This window comes from Colletotrichum navitas (assembly GCF_030913465.1).
Source record: "Colletotrichum navitas strain CBS 125086 chromosome Unknown LY79scaffold_115, whole genome shotgun sequence".
Lineage (NCBI taxonomy): Eukaryota > Fungi > Ascomycota > Sordariomycetes > Glomerellales > Glomerellaceae > Colletotrichum > Colletotrichum navitas.
Genome location: NW_026850661.1, coordinates 60,241 through 84,019, shown reverse-complemented (window position 1 = coordinate 84,019; position 23,779 = coordinate 60,241). Strand labels below are relative to the sequence as shown.

The 23,779-nt window shown below is 53.1% G+C and overlaps 9 protein-coding genes across 9 annotated transcripts; 5 read left to right on the top strand and 4 right to left on the bottom strand.

The window, feature by feature from the left end:
* Positions 1 to 95: 95 nt before the first annotated feature.
* Positions 96 to 602, bottom strand: LY79DRAFT_527625 (uncharacterized protein; the record flags this gene model as incomplete). Its single annotated transcript, XM_060555946.1, has 1 exon — positions 96 to 602. One exon carries the CDS (start codon positions 600 to 602, stop codon positions 96 to 98), a length of 507 nt encoding a protein of 168 aa, XP_060408208.1.
* An 891-nt stretch (positions 603 to 1,493) lies between these two features.
* On the top strand, positions 1,494 to 3,338 carry LY79DRAFT_527636 (major facilitator superfamily transporter; the record flags this gene model as incomplete). Its single annotated transcript, XM_060555947.1, has 4 exons — positions 1,494 to 1,616; positions 1,667 to 2,200; positions 2,275 to 2,975; positions 3,062 to 3,338. 4 exons carry the CDS (start codon positions 1,494 to 1,496, stop codon positions 3,336 to 3,338), a joined length of 1,635 nt encoding a protein of 544 aa, XP_060408207.1.
* Positions 3,339 to 4,266: 928 nt separating this feature from the next.
* LY79DRAFT_594547 (Chloroperoxidase) lies at positions 4,267 to 5,304 on the top strand (the record flags this gene model as incomplete). The annotated part of the gene is made up of 4 exons (XM_060561700.1): positions 4,267 to 4,372; positions 4,429 to 4,669; positions 4,731 to 5,002; positions 5,114 to 5,304. The coding sequence occupies 4 exons, from the start codon at positions 4,267 to 4,269 to the stop codon at positions 5,302 to 5,304; spliced, it is 810 nt and encodes a 269-aa protein (XP_060408206.1).
* Positions 5,305 to 5,853: 549 nt separating this feature from the next.
* LY79DRAFT_653648 (uncharacterized protein) lies at positions 5,854 to 7,733 on the top strand. Its single transcript, XM_060562610.1, has 3 exons — positions 5,854 to 5,899; positions 5,989 to 6,461; positions 6,624 to 7,733. Exons 1-3 carry the CDS (start codon positions 5,875 to 5,877, stop codon positions 7,569 to 7,571), a joined length of 1,446 nt encoding a protein of 481 aa, XP_060408205.1. The 5' UTR covers positions 5,854 to 5,874; the 3' UTR covers positions 7,572 to 7,733.
* A 68-nt stretch (positions 7,734 to 7,801) lies between these two features.
* LY79DRAFT_527669 (uncharacterized protein) lies at positions 7,802 to 10,028 on the bottom strand (the record flags this gene model as incomplete). The annotated part of the gene is made up of 7 exons (XM_060555951.1): positions 7,802 to 7,997; positions 8,086 to 8,214; positions 8,254 to 8,612; positions 8,734 to 8,913; positions 8,973 to 8,987; positions 9,089 to 9,411; positions 9,563 to 10,028. The coding sequence occupies 7 exons, from the start codon at positions 10,026 to 10,028 to the stop codon at positions 7,802 to 7,804; spliced, it is 1,668 nt and encodes a 555-aa protein (XP_060408204.1).
* Positions 10,029 to 12,040: 2,012 nt separating this feature from the next.
* Positions 12,041 to 12,475, top strand: LY79DRAFT_488266 (uncharacterized protein; the record flags this gene model as incomplete). Its single annotated transcript, XM_060553304.1, has 1 exon — positions 12,041 to 12,475. A coding segment is annotated over one exon (435 nt), but the record flags the coding sequence as incomplete, so codon positions are not given.
* Positions 12,476 to 12,909: 434 nt separating this feature from the next.
* Positions 12,910 to 19,596, bottom strand: LY79DRAFT_653646 (KR domain-containing protein; the record flags this gene model as incomplete). Its single annotated transcript, XM_060562609.1, is given in 9 exon segments — positions 12,910 to 13,514; positions 13,551 to 13,568; positions 13,584 to 13,642; positions 13,670 to 13,751; positions 13,773 to 13,850; positions 13,863 to 16,845; positions 16,901 to 17,531; positions 17,628 to 18,269; positions 18,369 to 19,596. 9 exon segments carry the CDS (start codon positions 19,594 to 19,596, stop codon positions 12,978 to 12,980), a joined length of 6,258 nt encoding a protein of 2,085 aa, XP_060408202.1. The 3' UTR covers positions 12,910 to 12,977.
* Positions 19,597 to 20,635: 1,039 nt separating this feature from the next.
* LY79DRAFT_653645 (uncharacterized protein) lies at positions 20,636 to 21,900 on the bottom strand (the record flags this gene model as incomplete). Its single annotated transcript, XM_060562608.1, has 4 exons — positions 20,636 to 20,998; positions 21,059 to 21,204; positions 21,275 to 21,542; positions 21,871 to 21,900. 4 exons carry the CDS (start codon positions 21,898 to 21,900, stop codon positions 20,636 to 20,638), a joined length of 807 nt encoding a protein of 268 aa, XP_060408201.1.
* Positions 21,901 to 22,446: 546 nt separating this feature from the next.
* LY79DRAFT_527654 (uncharacterized protein) lies at positions 22,447 to 23,130 on the top strand (the record flags this gene model as incomplete). Its single annotated transcript, XM_060555950.1, has 1 exon — positions 22,447 to 23,130. One exon carries the CDS (start codon positions 22,447 to 22,449, stop codon positions 23,128 to 23,130), a length of 684 nt encoding a protein of 227 aa, XP_060408200.1.
* Between the last annotated feature and the right edge of the window lie 649 nt (positions 23,131 to 23,779).

The following is a 23,779-nucleotide window of genomic DNA, read 5'->3' as shown; positions in this document are numbered from 1 at the left end:
CTGACCAGCGGTATATCACTCTGATCTCTCGCAAAGTGTATAATGGGCTGTGGCTCTTGGATAGGTGTTCACCCTTATCGATCCTCAGGATGTTTTCAGTATCCAAGCAGGCATCGGACAGGGTCTTTCGGAGGATATATATGAGTGATGTTGGGCGCAATAAGTTCCGCTGGGTAGGGATGAGCATTCCAGAAGATGCAATGCGACACGTGTGATTCGTTTCGGGAGAAGGTGTCCATGATGAACGGCTGCCCAGTGGTTCTGCTACGCGCATAAGCGTGGCGCTGCCGGTCCCATAGGTACGAGCAATGTAGGTGGTGGAATCCGCCGTCCGTCCAAAGCCCCTCTTCCGGATGTCGACCACTCAGAACTTGGTTCCATGAGACGACGTTTTCCCGCTGCCTTTCCAGGTAAAATGTGCTATTGATTTGAGAAAGATATTGATTGTAGAGCTCCGGATCGTGACAATGCGGACTCGTCCACGCGCTCAATAGCAGGTCGTAGACGCATCCGGCCGCCTCGGCCTGTGGCCACGACGGGCCGCAGGCTGGTCCTATGACAACGTAGCCTTTTATTTGCAGGTTTGATAGATCTGCCTGCATCCGAAGTCCGAACAGACAGAAGAGAATGAAAAGAGTACCGGCTGAGGCAAGAGCGACCGCAGCATGATGGCCGAGGAGGCCATGTAGCCACCGCAACCATTGGCCTCGGTAGCTTCTAGGCGCCTCTGGTAGAAGGCCCTCCGAAGAATGCGGCCTTACAACCGACATAGAGTGTTTTCCTCCTTGTTTTCGTGAGGGTTGATGAGTGCTGAATTGGCCACGTAAGATGGTCCTGATAGTAAAGCGTTGATGATAAGCTTCACTTCGAAGCCACAGATGATATAAGGTTGCAAAAGAGACTTCAATCCAGGGCGAGGGTCAGGATGCGATATTTTGCACTATCCCGAGGGGATTCGTGTTTTCTTCTATATCCGTCAAAGATGCGCGGCTGGCCTCGGTGAGCAATAAACGCATTCATATGACGCCGGACTGGGTAACAGATAGCGATCTCTGACGTCTGACAAAAAAGCAAGAAGCCATATGGACATCAACTGGCCACTGTGTATATACATTGTACATAAAGTACAGGGTGACGGTTCATAATTGACTCCATACACCTAAGCATAGAGTTTCGCCGGTGATTGGGTATCTGCAAAGGTCTGACACACACGCTGGGCTCTACCCTGCGCATTATATCCCCTTGCGGGTGTTCCGCATCGCCAGCCCTTGGACTGTCACATGCAGCGTGGAAATTAGAATGCAGTGTGTTTAATTCATAATCTCAGATGATGAATCGTTATGCTTACTGTAAGGCATCTATGTTTACACATGTACATTTTCACAAATATACATCAGTCATTGAGACCCTTTTTGACTGTGCGTCCGGGCGGTACGCCAAGAGAGAGAACCAAATACTCATCGTTGTGATTCTATCCCTCGAACCAGACAGTCATGACCCAGGCTACAGGCGTCAGCGGCGAAAGCTCGTCGTGGCGGACGATGCCCCACAAAGACCAGCTGCTGGTACTGTGTCTATCCCGATTATGCGAGCCGATTACGCGGACGAGTTTTAGCGTAAGTGTTCCCTCGGACGGCTGAAAGAAGCTGCTGCTCACCTCGGAAAGACCTATATATACTTTCAGCTTCAGTCGTTAGATCCCACTCTGTCGTCGGCGGACATTGTGCGTCAGGCTGCCTGGATGCAGACGGCCTTGACGGCCATGGTGGCGATTGTCAGCCTACCCGTAAGCCGGCTTGCCGATTCTCCAAGGTTCGGGCGTAAGGGCGTTCTGCTGATGAGTATGGGCGTCCTTGGTGCGAGCACCATCTGTTTCGGCTTCATCCGCAGCTTCTCCCAAGCCATATTCCTTCGCCTTGTGGAAGGCACTTTCAGCGGTGGGACGGTTGTTGCTCGCACCATGATCTCCGAGATTGTGACTAGCGATAAGCACCGCGTCAAGGCGTTTTTGATGCTCCCTCTAGCTTTCAACATTGGCGTCTTGGTCGGGCCACCTGCTGCTGGTCTTCTGGTTGCTTATGCACAGAAACACGCCGCTGGAAACGATTTCCTGGCCCGCTGGACGTACGCGCCGCCCATGTTGATGGCAGGGGGCATCATCTATGTGGCTTTTCTAGCTGTCTTTTTCCTCCTAGAAGAGGTAATTCTCTCGGACCATATTTTACGCTTCCAGTCTATGTATCCAAGAGTACAAGCAGCTAATCGAACGGGCAGACGTTACCCGCTCTGGCCGGGCAGCCCGACATTGGGATACGCATCAAAAAAGGTGTTATCCGCCTTTGGCGGGACCCCAAGACGATTCTTGAGGGGAGCAAGCACTGTTATGAACTCTTAAACAAGCGGGGTTCCGATGAGTCCCAGCACCTGGAACCGCTTTTGACAGAGGACGACGATGGGGGTTCCGAAAATGGGGCGGAGCGGTCGGTCGCTCATAGTGCCGCCGCGCCTCGACCCCTTCCCGGCAAGATATCTCTGCGGAAGGCCCTGACAGTTAACGTTCTACTCGCGACCAGCTGCCAGGCCATGCTAGACGGCATCACCGCTGGCTACAATACCTTGTGGCCGTTGTTCCTTAGCGATCCGCCCGTAACCGCCAAGACTGGTGAATCGCCGCTTCGGCTCTCGGGAGGGGCAGGTCTCACGCCCTCCCAGATTGCCTATTCGCTGGTCATTTTGGCCGTCGCCGCGCTTCCCATTCAGATATTCATATATCCCAAAGTCAGCTACAAGCTCAAGCCCATCGGAACCATGAGGTGTTTTCTGTGGTGTCCGGCTTTGGCTTTCGCCATCGCCCCGCTAATCGCCGTTACAGCCAAAACGCCGTTTCTCATGTGGCTCGTCATTCTGGTAACCCAGCTACTCATGGTCCTCACCGCGGCCATGGTGGTGCCCTCGGCGACCCTAATGGTGAACAAGTTGGTCACCCCATTGCTGTATATAATTCCTGCTTGGACGCTCGCTGGCTTTCCTGGGCACATCTCTAACTCGTGTTGCTATTCAGTTCCGCGGCGAGCCCGGCTGCCCTGGCCGCGACGCATGGCTTGGCCGTCACTCTATCATCTGTTTCACGAACAATAGGCCCACTGGCTGCTGGCGGAGTCTACGCGGCTAGTAAGGCTAGCAATAACGCGGGCCTGGCGTGGTGGCTGATGGCCTGGACTGCCAGCTGCCTCGGCCTCCTGAGCTGGTTTGTAAGAGACGGAAAACCGCAGCATACGGCCACTTCGCCTGCCCGAGGAGAGTCTGGCAGATCAGACACAACTCATAACTTGAAGTAAGGCGATGAAGCGGTTCTTCCAGGAGCCCTTGTAGCCTTCTCATCACATGGCGCGGCACATGGACGAGTCGCACTGTTTGCATTCAGGTGGTCTCTATTCCTTTCTATGCTTGCGTTATGCTCATCAACAATGAGCAGTATGCCGAGTTGAAAGTGGAGTTTGTTACACTAACCAAAAAAGCCTGTTTTAGTGATATGGTGTTGATGAATTCCTTCCATTCACTGGCACGCATTCAACATGATTGATGTAATGTAGATCTAACGTGGGCCTAGGAGTAAGATCCTTCCCGGTTCGTTACTTCTGGTAGATATAGTTTACTTACGTAGTCAATATATCCATCTTCAGTTTCTATGATATTGTACTCTTAGCAATACGCAGCTGATTGCCCATCACACCTAACGTATTTTCTTAGCTGAAAGATAGCATGTACGCCCCATAAGGGTAGGTTAAAACCCCCATTGGTACTACGTACTTATTGGGTAGCTATTTACTTCAGGTAGCTATTTAGTATCTATAGTAGATAGCAGGCATTTCATCCATTCTACTTGGGCGACTGATAACAAGAAAATCAATACGTATTATAGTGAGTATTATAAATAAGAGAGTATCCTAATAAAGGGTTATCTAACAATGCGCTGTACAGGGGTTTAATACTTTCCTGGCACACGAAACCCGTTAACATTTCATTGAAGCCTTCGGCCCGGAGCGAAGGCAATACAATAGTCTACATGTGTGATACGATCTCTGACATCGCGGTATTAGCATCATAGCTTATATAAGGTTTGAGATTTTCATCCTGCCTCGCTTCGTGTTTAGTAGATCTTTCTTGATCGTGCCTCGATAGGACTGGTCTTGTGAGAGCTTGCTAGTAGAAACCACAGCTACTGCGTCATTCAAACATTCTGTTCACCACCCATTTCGGCCCATCATGATCTTGCAACAACGTCTATGCTTATTCCCGGTCCTATGTCCGCTGGCCATTGCCAGCCTGGAAGGATCTTTTGACCAGTGGCACCCGCCTGGCCCTGGTGATGGTAGGCATTGTGGCCTTGTTCCAACCAGGGCTGGCTAACAGAGTTTGCCTCTCCAGTTCGCTGCCCTTGTCCCATGTTGAATGCATTGGCAAATCACGGCTTTTTACCCTCTAACGGCCGAGGGATATCACTGGACATTACGACTCGCGCACTAAGCGACGGCATTAACGTGGACCCCTATGTGTCTAAGCTGCTTTTCAACCACGCTATCCTGACAAACCCAGACCCAGACGCCAATACTTTTGACCTAGACCACCTGAACCGTCACGGCATTATAGAACACGATGCCAGCCTTACGTAAGCTTCTTGAGCACCTATGTCACATTTGGTTTCTGTGAGCTTACTTATGGCTTGCTAGCCGCCTAGACAACCGATTTGGGGACCCAAGTGTGTTTAACCAGGATGTGTTTATTGAAAGCTTACAGTACTGGCCTGATTCCGTTGTCACTATCCGACAGGGTGCTGCAGCGCGGCTAAGCCGCATCCAGACCTCGGCTAGTACTAATGTTGATTTCGAAATGAGACTAGAGGACAACTTTCGTAGCCTAGGCGAGGTGGCAGGGTTTTACCTAACCCTAGGAGATCGGGACGCTGGCACAGTGAACCGCACTTGGCTAACTTACTTTCTTGGTGAGATTCCCTCTCTGTGCATGTCCTGCACTTGCCGTGGGCCCTAGGCATATAGCCTTGAAGCCACACCGACTCGCGCTGACTCGCAATCGGGCGTGGCGTCGTGAGCAGAAAAAGAACGTTTGCCGGTGCCTTACGGCTGGTCGAGACCGCGTGACCCAATCACACTGGAGGCGCTGCAAAAGGTTATGAACAAGGTGTACAACGAGACTCAAGACATAATCCAGGAGGGGCTCGGCACACGTGGCTCTGGGCCTGAGCTGAGTTGTGATGCGCAGCGTGTGCTTGGCAGCATACACTGACTCCTTACTCTGTACTGAGCGAGAGATGAAGAAGTTTCTCCCGATTGAGAACGAAAGTTTAGCAGACCATTTGATCTTTTGGAGAAGGCGGGGGAGTTCTGACCTCGAGTGTTAAGATCCTTTTTCCGAGCCCCACTACTGGAACTTTGAGTACAACCGTGATGAATGATTTCCCGCAGAGTCTTGATATCATAGATATTTCCATGCTCTTGTCGTCCGGGTGAGGCGGGCGTGAAAGCGTGTCCGCAGACATAATCCGCATACCTCCTCCGCTTCTCAAGCGCCTGTACCTGCCCGTATGATTCGACAATGGTGTCCAGCAAGAACCCTTTCCTTATCCAGGACGTCCCAGCGGACCGTAGTGACCGTCGCACCAGCGTGTCCATAGCGCCTCTATTCCTTGTGCACGATGCAAGCGGCAACATCTTCAACTACCTCAGGTTGGGCTCTCTTAACGGCGGACGTAGAGTATATGGCATCAGCGACCCTCACTTTGGGCGTGAAGGCGGTGGCTGGCAGAGTGTCGATGACATGGCCCGGCACTACATCAAGCTCATCAAGAAGGTTGTGATGCGTGGACCTGTTCTCCTGGGAGGTAAGCGGGGCCGTACGCCAGCCTTCTGGCATCCCTCTTGTTCTCTCTTCCCCAATTCTGCTTGTTTTAGTCGTCTAACGAGAAACCAGGATGGTCGTTCGGGGGTATCGTCGCCATCCAGATGGCCCACCTCCTGGCCAAGGAGGGCCGGGGCCTCGTGTGCACAGGACTGTTACTGGTCGATACGGTTTACCTTTCGCCGACCCGGTCCTCCGGCTCCGGTGGCAACTCTAACCTCAGAACCATTGCTCCTGCCATGCCTGCTGATATGGCACTGGGCACCCGCGACGAGATCCTGGCCTCCTTGGTCCGCGCCAACGTCCTTTGCTCATCCTGGCGACCACCCTCGTGGGACTTGCGCGTCATGCCGCGGACTGTGCTAGTCAAGGCCATGGATTGCATTCCACTGTCGGCCCCGCACGGCGCGAGTGATGGCGGCTTGTGCCGACTCGACGCGCTGAGGGACCAGGGTGACCTTGGCTGGGGTGAGCTGCAGCCGGGGCTTGTATGCGCCGTGGTGCACACGCCGGGTCACCACTACGCTCTTTTTGCCGACGAGAACGTACGTGCTGGACCCCCCTGTCGAGGTGATCTTCATCTTCATTTGGCTAATCACGAAAGGGCCAGATATCTTCTACAACCGAATCGCTCAAGCAAGCCCTGAGCCAATTCGACGACGACCATCAGTAACACCGTGTGACTCTGACCCACAAACCGCCAAGAGTCAGCCAGCATGCTAAAGGTCATGGTGTCAACCCAAGATAGAGGCGACTCACCAAAGCATTGGACTCGCGGGCCATCGCCGCCTTCCCCTACGTCTGACTTGTGTCGTGACGAGGGCGTCAGCCAAGAACTACAACCTCTGATCGACGATCGTCCGCGCCGATGGGCTGCTCTCATCCCGGTCGTCATCTGGATCCAGTGGGCCATCATAGCCTGTCTTTCCGTCAGCATCCTCGTCGTTTGGTCCCAGCGCCGTGTCCTTCCCGCAGATCCGAAGCCGACGGCGGCCGGGCTGTCGCCCATTGAGCCCATGGTACCGGATGGTGTCACTAAGGCCAAAGAGCCCCTGAACTACGGCTACTACGTGGCTGAGACGATACCCTACGACATCTTCCACAATGTGTCTATGCTAGACCGGCGGCTATCCGATCTCGAGTACGCCAATGTTGCCACGGGGGTCAAGGCTAACGGGCAATATGGTGTCTACATCGATGAGGCCGGCCAACAGCGGTTCCTCCACCCCAAGCTGACTGGAAGCAATAAGACAGAGGCCTATCTTGTATCCGGTTTACATCACTTGCACTGCATGATGGAGACACTGCGTGACTACGGACTACTCCTGAATGGGTTCCGGCCGCTATGGAATGACCACCACGTCATACACTGCTTTAACAAATGGTACCAGTCTATCAAGTGTGAGGCCGATAGCACTGGTGAGGGGTATAGGGAGCCGTTTGGGAGCGTACGCGAGGTCAACCGCGCTAGCTGGGGCAGCAGTGTGCCGCGGTGTCGCGACTTTGGCGCCCTCGTGCGCTGGGCCCAGGACCCGGTGCGGGTGCTGCCCTTCCGCTACGACTCGGGTCTTGACGTGAGGGCATTGTCTAGGCTGTCTGGGGAATGCGATGTGACAAAGTGCCGCGACGAGGAGGGTTGGAAGGGCTTGGCTTGACTAAACGTTGCTGGCGGTTTTATTTTCTTTTGCTAGAGGCGTGCATCTTCCTAGGACCGACCGCCCTGTAACGACATTTTCATGGCATCACACACACATACACACATACACACTTACACACGCATTTACATAGTAAAGTATCATGCGGTTGCCTCGCCAAAGAGCGTCGACAAGATACCCCCCCCCCCCCAATATCGCCGAAATTAAAGCCACGTCCCGGCTAAGACTCCCTAAGGATTGCCTAGTGATAATATCACCTGGGCATGCTTGAGCACTGGGTGGGCGGCGCTGGTGTCGCCTATCTCGCTTTTATCAAGACTAATGCGCGCTAGCGATCCCTGGCATAGGCCGGTCAATGCAATGCACTTTCGCCTGTGTTCCTCAGGGACCGCTTTGTCTATCTTGCAATAGCAAATAAGAAGCAGACTCGTCAGCACCAGGTTCTCTGCCATATCCCTTTCAAAACTGTCAGCCAGCGTGTCCTATTACATAGTTGCCAGATATTTCCGCCTACCTTTCAAGCATGGTGCCCGCCGACGACGGGGAGAAAAAGAACGGGATAGCATCAATCACTTGCCGGGCCGATTCCAAGCAGGCGCGAATGCAGCAATCGTTAGCCAATGTGACGACGTTGTCGCTGCTGCTGCCACCATTGCCACCGTCGCCGCCAGCATCCATGAACGTTGGATTCGACCCTGCTGCTGCAGCAATCCAGGGGCAGTGCACAAGGAACACGGCACGGTGATACATGCAGTAGGCCAGCCGTGTCACGCTGTCGGGAAGACTATATAACTTCTCCGACCTCGTTCGGCGATTGAGATCGGGGAAAAGTATGGTCCACTGCCGCAGGTGATCCTTGACGCTGCCGTGCCTTTTCGCTCTGTTGCCTCTGGTGACCGTCATCGCTGAAATGGCCCGAGGACTGAACTGTTTCTTGATAGTTTTGTGCATAACGGCTGCCAGGCAACGTATTCCCTCCAGATTCTTGTCCGAAACGTGCTTTGATGGGCCTGGAACACCCACCCAGTCGCAGTCGATTGTCTAAGATCACGTTACCATTCGCGCTGCGTTTTCAGTGCGAGAACGGTATCATTCCCAGGATTGCCTTATGGGAAATGTACGGTTTCTCCTGACAGACTTTGGGATCGAGAGGATGCCTTACCGGAGGCACTCCTCGGTCAAGAGCGTGCGACACATCCAACATGTACGTGTATCCCAAGATCGGCCCAGACACATCGTCGGGGGCCCCATGAAGCAGGCCCAGTTCGCGAATGTGCATGACGGCGCTAGTGATATGCTCGGTCACAAGAGATGGCATCTCGCACTCGAGTGCAATGGAGGCCTACAAGGCGTCAGTGGTCATCCATAAAGATTGGGAATCATATAGTAACTAGGCCTCACTACGAGCAAAGACATCTGGGTTCAGATTAGCAAGCCATCCACACATGTATTCATCAGCACATCCGCTCTCTTAACGTCCTCTCCTGCTAGACGGCATGACAAAGAAGCCCACCCACCTGAAGTTTCAATATGTTGCTTGGCAGATCATGTACACCCCTACAGGAACCAAGAGCGGCACGCAGTCGCCAGGAAACCCAATCGGCGCCAATGTCGCTGTTCTCGGAGCTGGCTGGGGAGCTACCATCCTTCTGGGTCCTGCTACTAGTGGCGACGTCGTCTCGGAGCTGCTGCCGTTGACCATGGTAGGAGTATGCACCGAGAGCGACTAGGCCGTAGACGAAGTTGCGGACGAGCTGATTCGCTTCCGGAAGGCGAGCCTCCCTGAGCCTCTCAAGAACGTCGGCCTTGCTGATGAAACTTGCAATATTCCGGTAAGCGCCTTTGAGCCTTGAGTTGCCCTTATTACCCTTTTGAGAGGCAGACATACTTGTAAGTCATTTCACAGAATTCTGAAGCGCGTTAGAAGTGACTGATTTGCCAGTGAAACAGACTAGCGGGATGGCCATCGGATCGCGAGAAAATTCACTCACCTGCAATGTACGTCTCGAGAGTCGCATCGCCTAGTGCAGCCCACCAGTAGCTGTCATGATGTTGCACTCCGCGGGGCATATCAGCCCTCGTTACTTTACAGGTGTCTACTTTATTCTTAGCGGACGCGTCCACAACGCAAGCTACTTCAAGATGACTTTTGCCAAGTGAGTGGCAAACAGCATCGCGCAAGCCATAAAAGGACATTGATGAGAAGCTCATTCCCATGGGTTCAAAAGCCGGGGGCGGAGCAAAGTCATGCGCAGTGGATCTGGGGCTTTTTTCACCGGCTTTGCAGTCGCTGGCCGGCAGCGGCCTCCGCTCAGCAGCGGTGACAGGTGTCCCTCCGCATGTGCTTGATGGTCCCCTGACATCGACATCGACGGAGGCGATCTCTAGCGATTCAAGAACCTGAGAAGGGCTCCCAACTTCCGACAAGGACCAGATCATCTCGTCAGCTAAATCCATCTCGTCAGAGTCATTGCGCATTCCCCCATGTGACGAGGTGGAGGCAGCGGAAGATTCATTGATCTCCCCAGAGGCGGTGGTATAAGGCATGGCTTTTTCGTCCCCAGAGCCATACGGGAGGCTGGTGGTCGAAGCGTAAGGTGTGGACTCTCCGCAAGAAGAGGGGGTTAACATCGTCGACTGCTGCATCTGCCTGTAATGATGGTCGAAAACGCCGGCCGATTCGCCAAATTGGTGATTCTGGTTCGAGCCCGCTGCCTGATAGTCGAGACCGCCGAAGCCATAGTTCCGTAGCATGTCGGGTCCGAGCCCGCCGAGGACCGCTATTCTGGATGGCGACTGAAAGGGCATCACCTGGGTGTGCGCTGGACCCAGTGCATTATAGATTACATCGGCTTGGTTCATGCTGTCGTATCTGAGGATGTTGCGGCCGTCACTGAGGGTCCATGTAGGCAAGTTGGCAACGCTTCGTCGGCGTCGGCGAGGGGCCTGGTCCGGATATATACATTCGTGACCCAGTCGCTGGTTTCGCAGTTCACGGTATTGGGCCTTGTCCTATTAATCGGTGCAGTAGCAGGCAAAGAAACTCACCAGACATGTCAAGCATGGATTTCCTTTATCGCCTATTCCATTTGGATATTCCTGTCAGTCTGACCTAGCCGTCCAGGGTTAAAAAAAAGCGAGATGGTCCTGGAGGAACACAAACATCTTGTCTTTTTGTCGCGGCACACAAGACAGGCACCACATCGCCGCTTTTGTCCAAACATATTGCCCTTGGTCCCTGTGAAGACAAATCCCGACGATAGATCCTACAACGTCTCCAGGCTAGCAGGGGGCAAGATTGACTGAATGCTCACTTCACGTCTATCTTATGGCGATTGGCTTTGACGACTCAGCGCCGAGGATGAACAGGTCAATGACAGACTCACTGGGTTTGCCAGCCTGACAGGCCAATCAACCATGATGTACTTGTGTACTTTTTATCTTTAATTGCCAACTGACCCCATTAACCTCTACGTGGACCCTTCCCCGCTTTTACCCCTCACTTTTGAACATACATGACGATACATTGTTTTAGAATGTTATTTTGTTAGCAACTACTACTAATTTTAACATTATCACCAACATCATCATTAAAATCACGATGTCTTTTGATCCAGATACCTCTATTTATACCACTATTCACGTAGAGGTCTTGCCAGAGGTCCTTGCTAGAGGACCCTGCCGTTGCCAGCCTAGATAAGTGTTGCCTAGAGCAGTGTAATAATGCAACAGTCTAGCCTAACAAAAGACCTAGTAGGGCTACTTAGACTGTAATGTACTTTTATGTAACGGCAGAGATTACTAGTACCTATGGCATAGGCAAAACGTCATATAAATAGAAGTACCTTGAAACTATTGGCTTGTCGGACTTGATGCTATAAATGCATTGGCTCTACTCCGCACCAGGGGTTAGTGGGGTCAGTTGGCAATTCAATGGATAGAGTTTGTCTAGTAAATTAAGTTAACTATGTTTCGAGAAAGGGAGGGTTTTATCGAAGGTAAATCAAAATAGGTTACGAGAGTGCTACTGTTGATACATAAGCTCCACTCAAATCTGTTACCTGATGCCTAGCAATACCCGTGGCCGAGGTATGCCTGTCGACTTAAGATCTCTTCTTAAACCTAAATAAGCCGGTCCTGAGTATGTGTATAGAGGGCGTCTACATGAGACGTTGTTGAATGGCAAGAGTGGGATTATATCAATTAGTCAATACAGTGTCGTTGAAATCCTGGTGTGTGGATGCTGCCGAGTTTATCATTATTCGGCTTACCCATAAACGCCATTAGAGATGTTTCCAGCGTGGGCAAAAGCTTTCATATCCTTCATCGGGATTATCATTGTCCTCCCCACCCTTCTTCTTTCAGTAGGCACTGGCCAAATAATGTTTGCGCAGCTTTTGGCAAGATTCCCCGTACACTTGAAATGGGAAAGCAAACACCAACTACCACTGTCGACGTCGTCTTTGCCCTGCCTTAGTCCGGAAGACGGACTACAAGTCGCGACCGTCTTTCAACAATTGATTCGAAACTACTCAGTGGAAGTCGCCGACCAACTGCTCGCGGCTGATGTCGTGGCCCACTGCGATGGAATGAATGAATTAGCTGGCAAGCCTCTCGGGGCACCAACATACCACGACCGAGAAGAGCTCAAGGCTGCGCTGGAGTGGCAGAGCAGGCGCCCTACGCCTGTCACGCTGCAGACTGTCGATGCTGTTAGTTGTAACACGATTGTACTTAAGTGGACGGCCACGTTTGGCGAAGCGAAACTCTCTGTTAGGGGTATTCAGATTTTGGAGGTAATTAGGGACAGTTCGTCTTATGGCTGGGCCATCAAATCCATCGACACAGAGTTCAACAGCCTTGCCTACCTCGTCAATCTCGGAGGCGTGTACAAGATGCCAGGTGCTCATAGGGATCAGAGACGTTTCGGCAAGGAATAAAGACAGTGAGTGTATCAGGGTTCAGACGGCTTATAATAATATCCGAACAGTAGGGCAATTTCGTCTTAAAGTCTCTGAAAAGCAATACACTATTAGGATCACTTATTAGTTATAGTTTTATATTACAAAATCCCATAGCAGTGTCTATACAGCTTTACTTTGTATAAGTCTAAGTTATTACTAGTATGTAGGAGATTATATACTAAGCTAATACTACTAATGTATCCTATAAATATACTATATAATATAAATATATAGTAAGTTAGCTAATATAGTAAGATAGACACTTCTTTACTCTATAAAAAATAACGCTTCTCTAACTATTAATTAAAAAAAAATGTATAACTAGAAATATCTAGTTTTCTGTATTATATAATACTAAAAGTTATATTCTAAGAAAGAATACTATAAAACTTATTACTTTACTTTAACCTCAACTTTCTTTTATTATTTTTACTAATAAGGACTACTGCACAGCTACGTTCTGGACCATGGAATATTTGTCCGGCTGGGACACATGTCTATGCTTCTCTACCATCCTGTCCATGATAAGGTCAGCCAGCTGCATCAGGTTAATGTCAGTGTTGGACTCCATGGTTGAGACGTGTATCTTGAAGTGCTGTTGGATCCAGGCTGTCAGCTCGACAGCGGTGAAAGAATCCAGGCCCAGGGAGTTGATTCGCCTTGTTAGCGACGGTGTCTCCAGCGGCATCGCCAGCAACTCGTAGAGGGCCTTGCCCAGGCAGGAGGCCAGAGACTTTCGTCGGACTTCCGTCACTAGCCCGATGGGCTCCTCGCTCGCCCATGAAATCATGTCCCTCATCTCGTGTCTCATTGAACTCGCAACACTTGAGCCGGCCCCGCCGTGATCCTCGACTGCGCCAGAACCCGAGCCCGAGCCCGAGCCCCCGCTGGAAGCCTTGGATATGCGGGGGTCGCGTTTCCATACGACCGCCCGTGTTGTATTGGCCGCCTGGGGATCCCGCAGCAGGCCCAAGACGAGCTGGGGCGGTGCTAGGGGGCTCATGGCGATGCTCACAGCCCGCATGACAGCGCTCTCTCCTATGAAAACGTAGCCGGCTTTGCGGAACTGGGCGGCCAGCGTTGCATCGCGTTTCACGGCTCCGACGTCTCCAACAATGCCGAGATCGAGCACACTGGCCGGAAGGCCGAGGCCTCGGCGATATAGCGCAAACGAATCGAGAAAAGTATTTGCCGCGTTATAATTGGCTTGACCATGCTGGCCGATAATGCCGCTCACCGAGCTGAACAGGACGAAGAAATCGAGTTTCGCCCGCCGGCTGTCCACGACACTATGCAGATTCCATGCGCCGCGTGCCTTTGGATCCACCGCGGCGACCCAGTCGTCCCATTTCATGTCCCTCATTGGCCGATCGCGGAGCACCATGGGCATGTGGACGATGCCAGCGAGACCTCGTGAGGAAGCTCCGTCGGCGGCGTCGACGGCGCGCTTGACGTCTGAGCGGATCTCTGCACGCCCACCCACACGAACAACGGCGCAGCCAAAGGTGGATGCCAGTTCCTCGAGGAAAGAGAGCATGGCTGCGTCGGGTTCGGCAGCGGCAGAGCGCGAGAACAGGACGAGCTGGCGGGCCCCTCGGGCAGCCATCCACAGGCAGAGGGATCTCCCAAGCCCGCCGAGGCCTCCGACGATCAAATAGCTCGCATCTGGTCGGAGAACGAGCCGCCCTTTTCCGCCGCTGTTTGTGCGATTTGAAGGTTCCGTGGCCGCGGTGTCGTCGTCGTCGTCGAGCAATGACCATGTCATTCGAGGGATCAGCACGGTTCCCTCTCTCGTGATGCCGAGTTCGCGATCCATGTCTGGCCCGTCTTCCGGCCCAAGCTGCGCTTGGCATAGACGCAGAACGATGCGAGCGAGGGCGCCTGAAGCGTCCGAGGTGGACGTTGAATCAACGTCCATCTCGACCGTCGTAAGACCCAGCGCGGGGTTCTCGGTGCGAGCGGTGCGTGCAAGGCCAAGCATGCATGCGGCGTCGGGCCGGCGGCACAACGACGCCGGACCCGTGCTTCCCGACTGAAGAGGGGGTAAGAGCCAAACTATTTGCCCCTTAGCCGCGAGCAGCTTGTCAACGAAGCCCCTGAAGGACCCGGGATTCAGCGACGTCTCCTCCGCCGACTGCTCCAGGTAGAGCATCGACACAAGGACGGTGTGTTCGTCATCACCGGTAGGCGTTCCTTGGTTGTCTGAGGGAGAGTGCCGGATCTCACAACGTATCCCGCCCTGTCCCAGGTTGCTCTGCAGTGCCCGGGCCAGCTTGTCGAGGGCCGGCGTCGCTAGTACAATGACATGTCTCAACCTCGGAGCTTCAGACTCTTGACTCTGAAGGTTTCGCGCAATGCTCAGCCGGACATAGCTGTGTGCCGAACAGGCCCGACGTACAAGTACGAGGCCAAGCTCTTCCAACTTTGTTTTGGACTTCTCATCAGATCGGTCTACAAGAAGCCATCCGCCACGAGACAAGAGCGAAGAACAGCGGGCCGGGGTGAGGGCCGAGCACATCCCAATCAGTGTTTCAGCCCCGTCGACGAGGACGAGACCAAAACCGCCCTCTGCTTGAGGGCCAGCTTCTGACAAGCCTTGTAGTATGTCCGTGAACGACAGGACACGCACCCCTGAGCGTCCCCTCCCCTCTAGAGAGAGCCTCGCTAGTCTCAGTTCAGTGTGCCCCGTAGCCGTATAAGTGAGGGTCGCCGCGACCGCGCCGTCGGACATGACCTGGGTCTCGAGCATTCGCATGGCGGCGCATGCCAAAGACACCTCGCCGTCACCGCCAACCACTAAGACTCGGATGCGCGGGTTCTGGTAGGCGAGCAGCTGGACCATATCAAGAGCTGATACTATATTCTCCGGGTCGAGCAGCTCAACGTCATAGGCCCATTGAAACTCGGACGCAAGGCGGAGCGATGGCGGCAGCTTAGCATCATATTCGGATGTGCGGCGGGCCAAGGGCTTGGCCATGAACTTGACATTCCGCATAGAGAGCCGATATCGAGTTTCGTTTTGATGGTTTTCGTCATCGGCAGTGGCGGTACCGGTGACGGTGCCCTCTAGGCTCCTCCCTCTCTCAACCCAACGAACATCGGCTCGCATGGCTAGTCTGCTTTCGCAGTCGTTTTGGTTTTCTTGGGGCTTTGCGCCCACAACAACCTCCTCCATGTACGTCGGCAGCAAAAGGAGATCGCACTTCTCACCAATTCCCTGGCACATTGCGACCAGATTAAGCTGAAGCCCCAGGTCTATGACGGCTGGGTGAAGCACATATTCACCTATGTTGTCGAAAGCGTCATCGTACACAGTAGCCAAAGCTGCCATGTGATCGGTGGACGCTACGATTTCGTCAAGGCCCTTCAGCGAGGCGCCGTAGGACAGGCCTACCGAGTCAGCAATGGAGTACCACTCGGATGTGTCGATTCTTCGTACGAAGCTGCCGTCTTTAGGTGCAGAAAGATGATTTGCTCTATTGGACGCGGGCCCAGCGTCGCTAGCTACCAGGCCACGGCAGTGGCTGGTCCATCGGTCTCCGTCTCGGTCTGGCACGAGAGCCATGATGTGAAACTCGTACCACGTCCTGTCCCGGTCGAGATTGTCGTCATCGACGTAGTCGTCAGCCAGCGAGAGCCGTGTGACGAGCTCTACTGTCGATCCCGGTGGTAGGATAAGAGCCGTCTTGATAACAACCTTGCGCAGGATGTAACCCTTGACGGAGAAGACATCGTCAGCAGTGGAGGCGACTCTACCTATGGCCTCGCCGATCATGGCGATGAATCCAGCGGCCGGGAAAACAGTGTGGCCATCAACGATGTGGTGGCCTAGCCACGAGGGTTGGTCGTCGGGTTCCATGACGCACCGCCAGCACGGCTCAATGTCAGTAACATCTGGAATCCGAGCGCCAAGCAGCTCATGAGGAAGACACTGCGCGCTCTTGTAGACACTGGCCACACGCGGCGGATCAAAGTACTGGACGCCGTGGTGCCACGCGTAAGTGGGCAGGTCAGTCAGACAAGAAACCCCTTGTAGTTTAAGCACGGATTCCATACTGGCGGCCGGGAGAGCCCCCCGCAGATATAGCTCGCCTATTGATTGCAATACGGCCTCATCAGCCCTCTCGCCCCGCTGTAGGGTAGGGATATGTATACACTGTTGCCTCAAGGTTGCGTCGAGAGCTTGGAGAGTCTGCGCGATAGGCCTTTTCAGGGCGGGATGAGGTCCAATCTCGACAAAGAGCAACCCGGCTTCTGGGTAGAGCGAGTGCTCTCGGCTCACGAGCTGCTCCAGCGCCTGTCTGAAAAGACTGAGGAGTAATACGTTAGTTGATGTTTCCTACTGTTACTTGGCCCATAACTTACACAGGCTTTTCGAGGCTGTATCTCCAATACCGCGGCCTTCTCACGAGGTCTGAGGGACATTCGCTGAAAGATCCCGTGACGCTGCTGTATAACGAACACGAGGGGCAGCCACTGGAGTCTCCACCAAGGAATGGCTCCAGCGATTGTTCATATCTGAGTGCACTCGGCCTAACATGAGGGGAATGGAAGGCTGTTTGCACCTTGAGCATGTGGCACGAGATCTGCGGGTCTGCTTCGGCAACCTTTCCGAGGGTCTCCCGTACCGCGTCCGCATCACCAGACACGGTTGTGCTATTCGGGCTATTCTCGCAGGCAATGACAGCTCCGGAGCTCAGGAATTGCACCGTCTCCTCAGCCCCCAAGCTGACAGTTGCCATAGTACCTGGCCGTGCTGTCCCTTCGTGTAAAGCGAGACCGCGAAGATAGGCAATGATAATAGCCTGACGAGTAGAGAGAACTCCGGCCGCATAGGCTGAGGCAACCTCGCCACTAGAGTGGCCGACAACGGCTGAAGGATGGACGCCCCAGGAACGATAGACGTTGACCAAGGCGATCTGGATAGCGGTACAGCAAGGTAGTGCGTATTTTGTTTGGTGTAGGCGGCTGGCTGGGCCGGGTTTGGAGATCTCGTCTGTGTATATTGGGTTAGTATTATTGATAAATCAATAGCAATGAAGCCACATAGGCTTTTGCATCCATCTGTGAGGGGGGATGGGGGGCGCCATACCAATCAGCGTCCATTCCGGTGCCAGATCGTCAGGGAGAGTAGCCAGACACTGATCCAAGTAGGAGACACTGTCAGAGAACACGCGATTGGTACGCAAGAGCTCATAGCCCATCTGCGCCGCCTGGGCTCCTTGGCCTGTAAACACAAAGGTAATTCGAGGCTGCGGCGCAGCGTCTTCAACTTGACAGGAATGGCCAGCGTCGCTGAAGTTGATCAGTCCTTCCTCTGCCAGGTCCGTCTTGAGACTCTCGGCTTCCTCGCCGAACCCTGATCCAACGCGAACAATGGCGTACGTCCGTAGTGGAAAGTGGCGGCGGCGGCAACCGAGGGTGTAGGCCATATCCCGAAGAAGGCTGCGCACATGACCCGGCGGCGTGGGCCGGCGGCGTAGTAGATAGTCACGGTGGCGAAGCACCTGCTTCTGCAGCGACCACTGGTGGGTAGCGCTGAGCAGCAGGATGTGAGCTTCGGTTTGGCAAGGCCAAAGAGGATGAGCTGGCCTACCAGAAGCGCCGGCTTCGAGGATGACATGGGCGTTGGAGCCGCCCACACCAAACGAGTTGACGCTGACGCGTTTCTTGCGGCCACCAGGCCACGGCAAAGAGTCAACGGGGACTCGGAGGCGTGCTTCCTTCCAGGGAACTAGACACAAGTCAGCAAATATCACGCAAGAGTCGGTTTCCAGGATGCGAAGATAGTGAGAATGCTGGCTGGCTGCTTTGGGGGAAGATGATGACATACTGAGAGGGTTGGGCGTGTCGAAGAAGATGTTGGGAGGTATAGTGTCGTGCTCCAGTGACAGCACAGCCTTGATTAGACCTGTCAGGCCGGCGGCGCCCTCGGAGTGGCCGACGTTGGGCTTGACGCTGCCGACAATGATGCCTCGGTGGCCAAAGATGTTTGCCACGGAACGCAGCTCGATCGGGTCGCCGACGGCGGTGCCCGTGCCGTGGCACTCAATCCACGCTGTGTCTCCAAACTCGGACTCGGGGATGCCCGCCAGTGCATACGTCTTGCGGATCAGCAGCTCCTGCGCCCCGGCGTCCGGCTTGAGCTGCCCGATTTTGCGGCCGTCATGGCCGGTGGCGCTTGCTCGGATCACCGCCCTAATGGGGTCCCTGGCCTTCTGGGCGTCAGAAAGCCGCCGCAAGAAGACTGCGTTGACGGCCTCGCCGCGGCCGTAGCCATCCGCTGCTGCGTCAAAAGTCTTGCATCGACCCGAGGGGCTCAACAGGCCCTGCGCGGTGTACAGGAGGGTCATGAGCGGGCAAGTGATGAGGTTGACGCCGAGTACAACGGCCGAAGAACACTCGCCGGCGCGCAGACTGTGGCAAGCCATGTCTAGTGCCACGAGACTGGCCGAGCAGCCCGTCTTGACGACGATACTAGGCCCTTGCCAGTCCATGGCGAAACTGACGCGGTTCGCCTGGAGAAAGTCGAGAAAGCCTGTCCCCCGATACATGCCGGCCAGCTGGCTGTCCATGACGTTCTCCTGCAGCCAGTCCTCGCCAAAGACGCCGACAAAGACGCCGACATCTTTGCGGACGGCGTCGGGCTCGGAACACACCCCTCCAGCGCCCGCGTTCTCGGCGCACTCGTAGGCAACCTCAAGAAGCTGACGCTGCATTGGGTCCATGAGTGTTGCCTCTTTGGCCCCAACCGGGAAGAAGCTAGGGTCGAAGTCGCCCAGCGAGACATGGTTCAATAGGTACGCCTGCGGCGCCTGGAGGGTATTTTTGGCAGGCATCCGGCTTTGGAAGCCGCCGGCGTCGAACCGTCCAACAGACGCGGGAGATTTGCTCTTCCCATCGCTGTTCCTAGCGTTGCCCCTGCTGCGAGGCCAGTCGACCAGTCCGTTGCGCTTGGCTCTGAGCATGTCCCAGAACTCGGCCGGGCTCCGCACGTCGCCGGGCAGACGCACCGCCATGCCGCAGACGGCTATGGGCTCCAGAGGGGCGAGCGGTGTCATGATAAAGGATTGTATAGACAACAATCAAAGCGGCATGGGCTTTGACGAGCTGTAGATGAGGCTGAAAATGAGTTGAGCCCGCTTGCCAGGCCAATATATGGAATCCCCCTGCTTTTGAAACTATCAGTGCTCGGGTCAGATGAATGTAATGCCAGCTAACGAATCCCAGAGAAGGGCTCCAATGGGAGGAGTTTCTGGTAGCGCTTACTTCATCTGCAATCCGACTTCATAACCTACCCTGGTACCGCTCGCTATACGGACAATTTCAGTGCCATAGACTCCTGACAATCCTCTGTTGCGGCAGCTCGGCTCCGGTTTATGAAATTCGGGCACTTTATCGGCCCTTGCCGGGCGATTTAGAAACGCAGTGGGTGCATTGTTCCATCTTAAGCGAAGCTCCGTTTACCAGCAAGCTTTCCACACCCACTCGAAGCTTTTCACGTTCACCCAGAAGCTTTCTCTGCTCAGCCAGAAGCTTTCCCTCTTCCTACAGAAGCTTTGTATCACCTGCTTCGCCGACACGCACTACTTTTACAACATTCCACAAGAATACAAGTACAGGGGGGCCTCACGTATGCCCGCAGGATCGCACAGGTACACAGAACACTGGAGAAAAAGAACGCAGTCTTGGGAATAGGAATTACAACGGATCACTTTTACTGGTGCTTCCTTAGTTGCTTTCTGTTGGCAAAGGTTTCGAAGCAAGCTTGCAGTATCGTACTAAGTCACTCTGTTCAATAGGATCCATTAGAATCATTTCTTGTGCGGGTTATATCTCAACATAAGTATATCAGAGCCACGTATCTCCTACAAGATAGGATATACATATTTTGTTTCTAGAGAAATATAATTACAAATAGTATTATTATTTCCGGATGTAGCCAACGCTTTAAACATGGCTTTTTTTTAACAGCTTTTATACTTGGTGATGTAGAATTCAAGCACCATATCTTCGTGTCATGGTAAAAAAGGCTTCAGTTTCATAGTACGGCGCGTTCTGGCGGAGTTGTCCATACCGAGTCTTTCCGCCTACCGACACTCAAGGCAAGACTGTTCGCCACAGCTGGCCAAACGGCCCTTTGAGCGCAGAACCTCCCTGGGCCGTGGGCACGCTGCGCTTCTCGTTCGCTGCCCACCCACGTAGGTCGTCCCAGTCACGACACCACGTCTGTTGGCCGTCTGTCAAGCGACCGGAACCAAAACCGTTGACGAATGAGAGCGGCGTTGCGTCGGCCGTGCACTGGACACCGTCCGCCAAGACGTTGAGGCAGTACGCCACGTGCTCCGGGGGCCAGTGCCAGACATCTTGGTTGTCCTCTCCATCAGTCTCGGTCTCAGCGGTGACGGCTACCGACGTGTTTCGGCCGTGGATGCTGTCGCCGTAGGCCTGCAGTAAGACAGCCTGTTACACGTTCAGAGAGGCGGGCCTCGTACGAGAGAAGAGAATACCAAGTCTACTTACTATACAGCGCATCTGATATAGGCCCCGAAGAAAGTAAACTTGTTCCTGACCCATACTGGGAGGCGTGAAAGTTGCTGGCAAGGTGGACACACTGCCGTCATCGTGGACCCAGCGGGCGTGACGGCCGTTGATACGGACCGCCGATGCTGTTATACTCGGCCAGAGCCGTCTTTTAGCATTACAGTCGGCCATGGAGGACCATCGCTGCCTGCTTACAATGTATCTGTATCAGTCTGTCAACAGTCTTTCTTGTCTTGGTCTGGTCCGTGAACACGTCGTCGGGAATGTGGTAAGGATTGCTGTCATTGCGCACAAACGTCTTCCAGTGCATTGGCGCGCCCACCCCAGCTGGCACGAAGCCGTTCGGGTCGCCACCGAGTGGCGTAGAAACCTGGACGCTACACGCGTCTGCGATTACCATTACCAGGATCGTCATAACCAGAGAGTAAACGCCCAACAGCACAATGACCCATAGGCGCTTGCACTTGGACACAAACCCGTCGTGTGGCCCAAGGAACCTACCCCGGTAGCTATCCCATGATGTAAGATCGGTCACTTCACAGGATGAGGATGCTGAAAGTGCCATGTAGCCAAAGCGCGCCCTCCGGTCTTGACCCGATGATGATGAACTCATAATCTTGATGCAAATGACTGGTTCGCATTAGTAGCTGTGTGATTGCGGGAGATGAGAGAGTATGCCCGACAGACGGCTTCTCACACCAAATATCTCGGCAGTCACGCCGTGTAGGGTAGTATCCATAGATCTCATTCCACAAACGACGCAGACCTCAAAGTGCTTTACCACCACTGACCCCGTCGCGTGCTCCTACAGAACAATCCATACTGGGGTACTAATCCAAGGCGGTTCCCTGCAGGGTCGGAAGGTACATAATGACGGCTATTCACAGTCGGAGAACTGAGTAGCCGCGGATGGGGGGTTAAGCATCTGATCGACGCGACTCGCTCCTAAAGGGTAAGTGTGGTCCAGCGCAGCTTGATCGGCAAGATTGAAGCTTTCCGGCCGGCTCCGCGTCTGTCTGAGCCAGATCAAACCCTCACCCCGCATCCTCCTCCCCAACCAGAAGATCCAACTCCGTCTTGTCGCCAGCATCCCCCTGCCTTCCGGGGCGCTAGCTACAGAGGAGGAGGACGGGGTAAGAGTATCCCAGGATATCGTACTGCAGATACGACTCTGTAGAGGAACTTTAGCGACCGAGTGATGGTATACAGATTCAATCATGCAGGTAGGACTTCCAAGTTTGCATAAACCAATCTTGACGATGAGCTGGCAACAGGAAGCCCCCGACGCCGGCATTTCATCCTTGGACTTGGGATCAGAAGCAGAAACGCGAATGCTTCCGTTTGAAGAGCTTCACCTGCACTCTTCCATGCACCACAGACCAGTCGAGTTTGATGAAGCGTCGCATAGACGACCGGTGCGACCTATCTTGAACAAGATATGGACTTGTGTCTTCCTAGTGCTTCTCGTTGCAGCTCTGGTAACGCTCTACAACAGGTTACAAGCTGCTGGCCTGGAGTACTCTGCAGACAGCGGCAGCCGTCCTCAGCTCGATTTGTCGGGATATCTATGCGCGCCCAACGGCGCCCGTCCCGAAGTGGCCTTGGAGCGCGGGTGCGACTGGGACCCCATCAGCTTCCACTGGTACCCGCGTGAGCGCGTCCAGGACCCCGACAACCAGGAGCTGATCCGCGGGTTCCTCGAAGCAGGGCCGTGGCACCGGTTCTATGACAGCAAGGGCACCGTCGAGGTCGATCCAGCAAACCGAGTGCTGACAACCTTGTGGCTGACGAAGCGCGAGCATGTTGTGCACTGCATGTATACGCTACGGCAAACGCACCTGTGGCTGAACAAGGGCTTTGATCCGCCATTCAACTACAGCCACACTATTCACTGCACCTCATACCTCGTCAACATTATTCTCAAAAGCCCAGTGCCTGACATGGACGAGTTGACTGTCCACGCTGTGCCCTACCCTCCAGACTGGCAGGTGGTGAGTAGTTTACTGAAATCTTGGATCTCTCTGGAGTTTATCAAAGGATATGTAAGCTAAGAGGTATGGCGATAACTGCAGGTGAAGCCGAAATATCCTTGTGATGAGGAGGGACTCAGCTGCGTCTCTTGGTGAATACTTGAAATATAGATAAGGTTATAATTAAAACAGTGCTGGATTTTCTAGCTTATATAGTTATATCTATTATTATATATTAAAACACCTATATCTAAAACACTACGATATAGAGAGCACTTATAAGATCCCTTTTCTCTTCTACTACTACTACTACTAACTATTAACTAACATTACACTTAGAAATAGTAAATAAAAGATTAAAGTAGTCTATATCTTATTAGCTAAGATAATAGTAGATAAATTAATAAACGTACTACTAAAGTAAAAATAGACTATATTTCTTACGTAATTAGGTTTTATAGACTACTTTAATTAAATATTATAAAGTTATAAGAAAAGGCTTACTAGTAAGTAATTACTATATATAGTTAAAGAGATAACTATATATTAGTAGTAATTAATAAATAATTAAGGTAACTATATTTTCTATTATATATAAAGAAAAGAAAGATAACTATTATAGGTTAGTTAGTTAAATAACTAACTTATTACTATAAATCCTTAGTAGATCTATGGCTAATTATCTAAGGATTTACTAGTAATAAGTCATTAGAGTTAATCTAATAACTCT